Raw genomic sequence first — 11,035 nt, forward strand, 5'->3', positions numbered from 1 at the left:
CAGGTGTTACCATTACCGTACAATCAAGTCTGAAAAATAGATACCCAGCGATCTATAAAAAAATCCCTTATAGCAATTCTGAAGGTATTTCCAGAATCCTCAAAGACTCTTCTCTAACCGTCTGGATGAAAAAGTATTTGTGCAATAGAAAATATTCTTTACCCGTGTCTCAAGTTGCAACTGTATTTCTTCTCTAGGTAGACATGTCTCCTTGTTCTTTTTATCCATGCTAGCATGATGACAGCATCTTTCTGTCTGTCTCATCAAATATTGGGTAGATAGTCATGACATTCATGGTTCCCAGAGGATGTATGTTCCTGACTTTGGCGATCCCCTGATTTTACCTCTTGTGCACCAGCGAGTTTACATTTGTGTTTTATAATTAAAGGTTCTCTATACAATATCTACAGCATTAATATAGCAGCAAACGACTATTTACTTTGTAAAGATATAGTGGAGTAATGTCTACCTGAGCAGAGAATGAAGTCTCTCTCCCTCTGTGTGTGTTGTAATCTGAGCTTCTCCGTGCTTTGTTGACATATTTGGACCGGCCGCGTGTGCTTTTAGTGCCCACCGACCAGCTCATGGCCGCCGCTCTGCACTGCTCTCATATGGCATTTACAAATGATAACGCCGTCCCGACTGACGGCACCGCCGCGGAAGCGTAACACCCACCCTCCGGTTCCCCCCAGGTTAGCACTGTTAGCTCTGTCATCACGGTTGCCATTGTTTTCACTGTTAGCACTGTTAGCGCTGTTAGCTCCGTTAGCTTCGAGCCGCCGGCTCAGCTGTCGCCATGTTGAGAGCCGTGCAGAGGCAATAGAAATGCTCCCAATCTCGCATTTAGCACCTTTAAATGTCTCAACAACTACTCAATGGAATATTAAATATTAATAAATTTGGCACAGAATCACTTTGCAGACTTTTCCTCTAGCGCCACCATCAGGTCACAATTTGTATTTTATCTTTGGTTTATGACCAAATAGCTGCAAACTAATGATATTCCCATCTGCCTCAGGACTTTGTGTTTAAGTGCGAATCAGTAAATGTTAGCATGCTAACATGCTAAACTAAGATTGTGAACATGGTGAACACCTTTGTCATTGTGAACAAGTTGCCATGCTGATGTTAGGCTACCAATTAGCAATATAGACAACTATAACTTAACTGGAAACTGCACCTGGAAAAACATTTTTGAAAACATTTGTAATTGTTCAACAGACAAAAATCGATAAAAAAGAAGATATCTTCAGAACAGCTGTAAGGGTTTAAAGTTACGTTTAAAGTTAAATCTGATGCTTAGGCCTGTGATTCAGATGTAATGGTAATACATGAGAGGCACACAATGGAGGTAGGTGTGTGTGTGTGTGTGTGTGTGTGTGCGTGCGTGTGTGCTTTTGCATGTCTGTGTTAAGTGCCTTCGGAGTGAGTTGCTGATATGCAAATGTGAGTATGCTTGCAAGAGGTGATTATGCAGGTGTATATGTGCATGTCTGTGCAGCACAAGCCTACTGAATGCCCCACTCTACATGTGACCAATTTGTTAAGAGCAAGGGGTGATTTATAGAGGATGAAGGGGGATGATATCTTCCCTGCTGGCACAAATAACTGGAGGCATCCCTCTACTTAATGATACATTTTAGGGAAACTGCAGGGGAAAACAACAATTTAATCGCCCACAATCCCTCTCACTGAATTTCAACAAGCAGCCCACTGCGTGTTAATGTAATGTTTGAGAGTGCATGGATGTGGAATATGTATTTAACCCTCTCACACAGAGTATCAGTGTGTGTTAGCCACCAGCTCAGGTGCTGCAGATGGCTGGTTTCCTGTGTGCGTGTCTGTGGGGATGACAGGAAGATTATCCAGGCGGTGCTCTGCACTCTTCAATGAAAACCAAACTGAACTAAATTCATGTCTGTTTACATGGGTAGCTGTTTGTGTGTGTGTGTAGAGAGAGGTGGCCTGGGAACCTTTGAGTAGGTAAAGGGGATGTGGGGGCTAAAGACAGGATATGGAGGGAGGAAAAGAGAGTGATGAATTGCATGGGGAGATTATCATAATCATTTTCAACATCCCTATCACTCAATCACGCTGTTATAACTGCAGCTCCAAGGAACACTCGGCTCACCTTGTATATATGTACTTTTATCTGTCCCGCTCTTGTCTAAAAGTATTTTTATAAAGTTGGGGGAAGGAAATTCCTCTCTGTTTTCCATGGCTAGCCCTGAGTATTAACGTAGCAGCACACAGACTAGCAGCTGAGTATATTTATTTTACTTTTCACAAAAGCAGCGGCCCGGACAGAGGTATGCGTGTGAAAAGAACTTTAAAGCATCAAAAATATTATTCTCTGCTCAAACATAAATAAATAAACACCCAGAAGCCAGGTCCTCTTTGGAATGTAGTAATTCTGAATTTTTATGAATGAGTGCATTCATGCTTGGCCACGCCCCCCTCCTCTAACCTCAGCTCTGCCTGTTGGAGCTCAAAGCCCCGCCCCCTGGGATACCTGCCTGCCTCCTGATTGGCTGAAGGAGGTCCGGGGTGGGCGTGGCCTCCATAAAAAGCACAGGGCTGATATAAAAACAAGCCTCAAACTTTGATCCATGAAAAATTTACAAAAGTGATGGGAGAGATCGTCGCATGTTGGATTTTAACCTCTGTGGACAACAAAAAGCTATTGTTTCTGAGCAAGTGGAGGATTTATTTTTCTGTGAAATTAATTTTTAAATTTTTTTTAAAATAAATATTTACTCTTCTTCTATGTGAATCAGCTGACAGCATGGGGATACTGCTATTATTCGCTGTCTTGGAAGTGGTGACAGTCGGTTTGGTAAGTGTAGTTTCTGTCACCTGTTTTTGCTTCATGTAAACACTGAGGAATAAAGACTCACGTGCCTGTACTCTACTGGATTTGAGCTGCTGTCGTCTGGTTACATTATATAGCCAGTGCTGGAGGGTATACGCAGGTATAAGGGGGATAACCACCTCTTTTTTCTGGAGGTTTACAGTAAACTATACCCACCTATCAGCCAAAAAGCCATTGGAATATATAGGAGAGTGTACCCACTCCATCTCCTCGCATGTACAGTAGTGCTTGTCAATATAATGGTCCAATGAAATCCCTACCCACTGTTTCAGCTGCACACGTGATAAATAAGACCTGCTATACGCTTAATTTCTGCTCAACATGATTGATTGTAATGTTTGTGAGAATCTGTAGTTATATTTGCTGGTTTCCAAAACTGGGGCTCGGGGACCACCACAGGTCCTTGAGGGATGTCTCATGGGGGTCCTCAGCAAAATGACAGGGTAGCAGTAGTAATAGTAGTAAATGATAAGAGTACTCAGAACTGTCAGAAAATATTCTGCGTGTATGCGCATATTTAATATTTATTATTGTTTATTTATATATTTTATTTTGTTTTTGGCTCTCATGAGTGTGGAGAATCTGTTCTGTGTTGAGGGTAAGTTGGAAAAGAGGGTACATATTTGTATTATGCACCTTAATCCTTGATTGTTTGACCCTTTGGAAATCAATTAATATACTCTTTTAAAAAAGAAAAAGAAAAGAAAAACATTCTGCAATATAAAAAAATACTCCAATACAAGTCCTTCATTGAAAATGGCACTATAATATTATTATTACCGATGCATTAATGTCTAAGTTGCAGTTTACTGTTGGTCAATGTGGAGCCTATTTTAACTACTATATTTACAGTTGGGTAGTTTAATCTGTAATGATACATCATATCTGATGAGATCATCATATGTTTCGTATGTAAGATCTGTAAAGTATCCAGTAAACAAAGCTGCCAAGTGGAGTAAAAAGTACAATATTGCCCTCTGAAATGTAGTGAAGTAGCATGTACTTGAGTAAATCCATATCCATATCCGTACGGATATGTCCGCATCCACAGTTTAGACATTTAGATCTAAATAAACTGATGAAACCTGGTCAATCAAGGGTGTTTGTGAGTGTTTAAATGGTTTCACCCATTCACCCCTTTACAAAGTATATGTATATATGCTTCCATCTCTCACTAGGGACAAAATTACAGTACTGTAATATTATCCAACGAATGGAGATAAAAATACATGAACTCACTGCACACTATAAATATTATGTGACTTTAGGTTCGGGGATGTTTCAAGTACCAGGTTAAACCCAACGACGATGCTAAAAATGGAACTCTATTGTCACTCCGTTGTGTAATGTCATATCCTGTTGAACCGATGACAGCGGCGCACTGGGACCTGGCCCGGGTTTAGACGGTGGCAGTGAGTCAGGAAGGGATCCCTTTAGCTGATCTGACTGTGGACAGTCAGACTGGCAGCTATTCTGTGATCTCCATGCCTCCTGGGAGTTGTTGGAGTGGCTTTTGGTTGTGAGTGTGTATGGCGAGAGAGGAGGGTGGGAAACAAAGTAGGGTGGGGTTGCGGGGGGATCTTGGGTCAGAGAACGCAGCTTTCATCCCCGCTCGCCCCGGCGAATGCCAAGCGGAAGGCGACAGAGGGTTACAGATATCCCTGTGGGGCTTGGGGACAGTGCTGGGCATTCAGCGAATGTTTAAGCCTCACACACTTTGAGGAATTTCTGTGATCTGTGTAACATGAGTCAAACTATTGTCCCGCTTGGTTCCAGTGTGGCTCCACCTCATGTGGAAAATGTACAGTATGAAGTTGCCAATATTCAGGTTAACTAAAGTGCACACTATGTCCCCTCCTTTAGGTGACCGCTGGCTGCCCAGTGGTGTGCGAGTGTCCCGCAGGGCCACCGTCCTGCCCCCCAGGGGTCAGCTCGGTCCCGGACGGCTGCGGTTGCTGCAAGGTGTGTGCCGCCCAGCTCAACCAGGACTGCCACGAAGGACAGCCCTGTGACCACCATAAAGGCCTGGAGTGCAACTACGGCAACGATGTGGGCCGTACCCACGGCATCTGCAGGGGTAGGTACCAGGGTGGCTGAAAGAGAGAGAGGGGGGGGGGGGTTAGGGAGCTTTTGGGTTTAGATTGGGCATTGAGTTTGGGGTTTAGCTCGGGGTTGAGTGAGGGGAATGTGTAACTTCAGGGTGGGGAATCTGGCTTCCGAGCCAGAGCGGCTGGAGTTTCTCTTTGATAGCGGCTTCGGGTTTGAAGCCCGTGCCACGTTTCAAAAACAGAGCACCTTCATGAGCTGCGACTGAAACCCGGCCAACTCCGGGATTTATATAAGTAGTTCAGTGTGTACACAAACAGCCCCGTCAAACTCACAAACACGCACACATGCACCCACAGTGGTATTTTTATATGCGTGTTTATTTTGGGGTGTTTCTATATAAAGGGGGGGGGTATCCGGGGTGTTGCATTGGGAGTCCCACTCTGGGAGCGGAGGGAAAGGACATTGTAAACAAGTCAGAATTCCTTTCTGATCTAAGAATAGAGCTTGCTTCATAAATCTGGAGATAGTGTGTCTCTCCCTCTCTCCTCTGAACTCCACATGTGAGCCACTTCCTGTTTCTTCCTGTCACATTTGACATCTGAAAACTATGTTTTTGGTCGGCTTTCGAAGTATTTTGACCAAACTGTCTGTCTGCTTCCTTTCCCCCCAGCAAAGGCAGAAGGCCGCTCGTGCGAATACAACGGGCGGATCTATCAAAACGGCGAGAACTTCCGCGCCGGTTGCAAGCACCAGTGCACCTGCATCGACGGAGCGGTGGGCTGCGTGCCCCTTTGCCCCAGCCACGTGCCCCTGGCGTCCTCTTCCTGTCCTGCTCCGCAATTGGTCAAAGTGCCCGGCCAGTGCTGCCTCACCATCGACTGCCACAAGGGAACCACCGTCGTGCCCCCGGTGCACCGCCGACCCCAGCCTCCGGCTTACCCACCTTACCCATTCATCCCTTACCCGGCCTACCCTTTCCCAAAGCCCTATCCGAAACCCTACCGGAAGCTGTACCCCTACAAGCCCAAAAAGGACAAGGACACCCTGGGCAACGAGCTGGTGGAGGTGGGGCGCAAGTGGGACAAGCCACGTGGAAACAAGCACCTGGCGGGTAAGCGAGGGTGCCGCCGCGTCGCCTTCAGAGTGCCGTCTGTTTCCTCTACGCAGTAAAGCATCATGTTTATGTTTTAGCCATTTTAGCCCTCCTGACGCACAAACGGCCTCACTGTGAGCCTTTTCCTCTGCATTTACGTCTGTGTGTGTGTGTCAGCATTTATGTGAGGCTTGTTTTCCACTGGCTCCTTGCACACCAGAGGTGCTCTCTCTCTCACACACTGCTCTCACACAGCACATACCTCTGTCACCCAGCTTTCCCCTCTCTGTAATCGCCCTCTCTATGCGTCAGTGTTGCCTGTTCACTGAATGAGACTAGTGTGCTTTGCATCTCTGGACCTCTCCTTTCCCCTCTCTCTCCCGTTGGCCCTTTCCCCCCCCCAGCTTTACTTCTGCTGATCTTGCTCCTCTTTCTCTGTCATATTTGTTGCATCGTCCATTGTCCTCTCTCACGCCCTCTGTTTCATCTCTCCTAGCCTGGAGGCAGGTGGGAGATCAGTGCGTGGTTCAGACTACTTCCTGGTCCCAGTGTTCCCGGAGCTGCGGGATGGGCGTCTCCTCTCGTGTTACCAACGACAACGCCCGGTGTAAGCTGATCAAGGAGACGCGTCTGTGCAACATTCGGCCCTGCAGCTCCATGTCTCTCCCTGTCAAGGTGAGAAATGTGTGCGGCGCTTTTTAAGATTCTCATAAAGGGATAGATTGCAGTTCTTCATCCTCTAATGGACCACAACCATGCAGTCCAGCCGCCACGCTAAATAGATTCAGGAAAGGGGTCAGATTGGTATTAATATCATGGCATGTATACGGACCCCCCACCCCTGAATCCCTCAGTTGCTGGAGCCGTTTCTGGTCCATTCGGTCTATTCGCGGTTCTGTTGCTGTGTGGGAAACTTCTCTCGCAGGATGACGACAGAGCCGATTCAGGCCACGTTTCCTCTGTGTGGCCTCATTGTCAGGTCATGGTTGTCCCACTTTCAATGAAAGTGATTCAAAGCTTAAACGATTAGTTAAACATTTTGGGAAATACTGTTATTCACTTTCTGGTGCAGAGTTAGACGAGAAGATTGATACCACCATAGAAATACAACGGCCATTCCCATTCAAATCAGCATAGCAGGATGGTCAGAGCGGCGGACATTTTTATGTGTAGCCTACTGTTGCCGTTGCGACCAACGACTAAAATGAGCAGTGGATTTGTAATGTTACGAAGCATAGAAAGCCATAGTAAATCAGCTGGTGGCCAACAGCAGCGATGTGTCAAACGGTCCCTCCGCCTCACGCGCCGCCGCTTCGGAGAAGGACAAGCTAGTAGGGGAGACTGGGGGCAATTGTAACGAGGGGCAATTGAAACATCTCAAACTGCACCAATCAGAAACGAGACAGAAATATGAAACTCATTACGCACATGGTCTGTGATGATCCCTCTCTGCCTGCCAAAGGACAAAATGATGTCTCATACTTATCAAAGTTTTTCTGCAAAGACTCTTTTTGAGGTATGAAATTAATTTATTGTTCAATGGATATCAAATTGTTTCAACTATGTATATATTCTTGGTGGTTTATTGTGGTCCTTGGTATTTATTTGAAGATATTACATGTGTTGTTACAATCGCCCCTGCATATTTGACTTATAGTGTTTCAATCAATATTGTGACTCTAACATTGCTTGTAAAAACATTTGATGACTGTTAACAAGTAGAACACAAACACAAGTTACCTACATATAAATGTTATCTAAATAGTTCAAGAGGTTTTTGAGTAATGACAAAAAAAACTAAAAATTGTTACAATTGCTCCCGGTCTCCCCTAGTTCGGCACATACCATACTTTTACATTTTTACAATCTGTGGTAGCTTTAAAAACGCAATAAATTTGCCAAAATTGTTATTGTCAACTTGTTTCCAAGTTTTCATTTTAGACAGCGGAAAATCACTGCAGCTCTTCTTTATAAATAACACAACAAAAATGTGTTTTGCATAAATCCCAGAACTTTTCAGCGACGTGATAAACTGTGGGGGTTTGGAGCTCTCCCACACTGAACCCGCGACACTGTGGCTGTCAGCTGCACTCAGTGGCTCTTCGCTGTGTAATTTTAAAGAGCACTTGATTCGCCCACTCTGTTGCTCTCTCACATTTCATACCGAACACCCTCAAAAACATTCTGCCTCTCGCCACTCATGGGGCTGATGGGTTTGTTATGCACCTGTTTTCTCTGTGCTCTCCCAATGTTTGCAGAACTGCTGTGGGTGTTAATGTGCATCAGTGTCAATCCTGAACTATTGCTGGCATGCTCCTCTCTCTGAGGCACTCATCGGTTGTTCTGACCTTTATTTTGTTTTTCTCTGTCTCTGTACTTAACTGCATTAACTTTGTTTTTCATGTCTTGCGAGGGCTTGAGTAATGAGTTATTTAATTTGCTGTGCGGCATGGCAGTTTGGATTCTAAGCAAATGGTAATGTGATCCTATAAAGCTTTCACTAAGTGTTTAGCATCACAGCTGCACCAAAGAAAAGATTATGAGCGGCAATACTGGTTACTTAGTCCCCCACTTTGGTCCAGACCATAGACTGTATACAGGAGGTGGACGTAGTCACTGTGACATCACCCATTGTTTTGTGGACTGCCATTTTGGAGCCTCAGGTTCTTTTTGGCCGTCGCTATCTTGGTTTTTTGCAACCAGAAGTGACACGCGAGGGTGGAGCTAAGTTCCACCCGATTCGACTGTTATCAGGCCATTAAGTTGGCGTCATCAGTCGCTATAAGCACTATACTGTATATGTAGGACATTAGGGGCCTACTACGCTTACTACGTTATAAAAGTGAAAGTGAAACTTAAAAGCAACACGCTCTAACATGTAAAACTGAATGAAATGTCACATTTTGAACACAAACAAAAAGGTTTCTTTAGGTTTAGGCAACAAAACTACAACTTCATTAGGGTTAGGCAAAAAAAATAAAAAACTCAAAGTTTAGGGAAAACATTGTGTTTTGGGTTAAAATAACAACGAACACCAAGACGACTTTGTCTGCTCCTGTCATAATCACTGCGGTCGCTAGAGGTCGCTGTCGCGTCCTTTTATACCTTCTTTTGGTGATCTACCATGTGACTAGATGATAAAACCTACTAGTGGGTGTAGTAGGCCCCTATTGACCCACATCTATGGGGCTTATAGCGACTGATAACGCCTATTTAATAGCCTGACAACAGTCTAATCGTCTGTAGGTACAACTGAACACTGAATAAAACATTTTTAAGCGAGCAAAAATGTTACAATTAACTTCATATGAACTGAAAACATGTGAAAGGGTTAAAGTTGTAAGACGAAAACATGGACAAGTACCAGACCGCACAACGCTGTGAATCCCAAGGTAGCTACGCCCTAAAGCATCCCCTGCTTTATGGTCTATTTGACTCTAAATGGGACCATAATTTACTGAATGAACATCATGCTGTATTGAAGAAGACTTGAAACTAGCGATTGAGACCATAAACTCATGTTTACAATGTTTACTGAGGTAATAAATCAAGTGAGAAGTAGGCTCATTTTCTCATAGACTTCTATACAATCAGACTTCTTTTTGCAAACAGAGGCGTTGCCGCCTGCTGGCTATTAGAAAAAATGCAAGTTTAAGGCACTTCAACACTGGCTTCACTTCTCAGACTGGAAGTTGCCCACTGGTACAGACTGAAATATCTCAACAACTATGAGATGCCTTGAAACTTTGTAAATACACACAAAGCTGAATCCACTCTTTCTCTCTCCCTCCACAGAAAGGAAGGAAGTGCTCTCGTACCCACAAGGCCCCTGAACCCCACCGCCTGTCCTACGCCGGCTGCAGGAGCACTCGCCTGTACAGGCCCAACTACTGCGGCGTGTGCAGAGACGGCCGCTGCTGCTCGCCCCGTCGCACACGCACCGCCAGCGTGTCCTTCGCCTGCCCCGACGGCGAACGCTTCAACAGGTCCGTGATGTTCATCCAGTCCTGCAAGTGCAGCGACGAGTGCAACCACCTCAACGAGGCCGCCATGCCTCCTCAACGATGGCTCTACGGAGACACGCACAAGTTCATCGACTAGTGGCGTCATCCCCCCCAACATACATTCCCGCACAAAAAAAGACATTAACTCCCCCCATAGTGATCCCCATTATAGAATAGCTGTCCTTAGTGTATCTATGAGTAGACGCGAGCGAGGTGAGCACGTCTTTTCTGAAAGATTATTTGGGGAGGACTGGGGAGAAGAAGAATGGGAGCATCTCCGTCTTGGAAAGAGCAAAGTGACCAGCCCCTGCTTTAGTGTAGATAAAAAGTTGTTTCTGGCCTGGCCAGACTTCCACAGACTGTGACAAAACCTTTACGGTAAACATGGATGCAACCAGCCACCATGTTGCTGGCGTGCACCAAAAGTCCCCAGAACTCTTGAGACTTTTTTTCGGGGACGATGGAGCAAGAGCTGACACACACAAGCATTAACTGCATGTGTTTCTTTTGTTGATAGATTCACATCACAGTTACTGAGCAACAGGTCCGACTAGCCAATAGAAAGCTGGTCTGACGTTGCTTTGGAGCCAAATATGCACTCTGCTGGAATCAAGTATTTGTGCACTCCAATAACTTAGTATTGATGAACCAAATGAAGACTCGTAGAGAAGACTTGACGGCAGAAACTGGGATCGTGACAGCAGAAGATGGAGGGGCATCTCAGATGTTCTTACAGGAGCGTGGCTTGTGTCTTTTGATAGTATTTATTCACTGGTATTTATTGTTGAGACAGACGTGATGACACAGTGGCCGGCCACCAGGGAAGGCGGAGCTGCTATGTTTGGAGCGTTGAATGGGGGGATCTGAGAGGGACAAAACAGCTGAGAGCTGTCAGCCGCGTGCGGGAGAGGAGGACTCGCACAGATCCGGGGCTTGACCCCCGGGGGTCACGATTGGAGGTCACGGCGGTCAGAAAGCCATATCTAATGATGGATGATGAAGGCTACAGGAGAAGAG

At 45.4% G+C, this 11,035-nt stretch overlaps 1 protein-coding gene across 2 annotated transcripts; it reads left to right on the top strand.

Moving 5' to 3' along the window:
• The first annotated feature begins 1,242 nt into the window (after positions 1–1,242).
• Positions 1,243–11,035, top strand: LOC141780390 (CCN family member 1). Of its 2 annotated transcripts, none has more exons than XM_074655595.1 (5): positions 1,243–1,351; positions 4,736–4,949; positions 5,592–6,032; positions 6,511–6,689; positions 9,810–11,035. In XM_074655595.1, the coding sequence occupies exons 1-5, from the start codon at positions 1,322–1,324 to the stop codon at positions 10,113–10,115; spliced, it is 1,170 nt and encodes a 389-aa protein (XP_074511696.1). In that variant the 5' UTR covers positions 1,243–1,321; the 3' UTR covers positions 10,116–11,035. The 2 variants fall into 2 exon arrangements, with proteins under 2 accessions (XP_074511696.1, XP_074511695.1); XM_074655594.1 differs by lacking the exon at positions 1,243–1,351 and adding an exon at positions 2,622–2,836.

This window comes from Sebastes fasciatus, chromosome 13 (assembly GCF_043250625.1).
Source record: "Sebastes fasciatus isolate fSebFas1 chromosome 13, fSebFas1.pri, whole genome shotgun sequence".
Taxonomy (NCBI): Eukaryota; Metazoa; Chordata; class Actinopteri; order Perciformes; family Sebastidae; genus Sebastes; species Sebastes fasciatus.

What these genes read in the sequence shown, in the direction of transcription:
- LOC141780390 (XM_074655594.1), top strand. Translation starts at nt 2,786, where the DNA reads ATGGGGATACTGCTATTATTCGCTGTCTTGGAAGTGGTGACAGTCGGT. An exon ending in AAGTGGTGACAGTCGGTTTG is followed by an intron (nt 2,837 to 4,735) that starts GTAAGTGTAGTT and finishes CCCCTCCTTTAG; the next exon opens with GTGACCGCTGGCTGCCCAGT. An exon ending in CCATGTCTCTCCCTGTCAAG is followed by an intron (nt 6,690 to 9,809) that starts GTGAGAAATGTG and finishes CTCCCTCCACAG; the next exon opens with AAAGGAAGGAAGTGCTCTCG.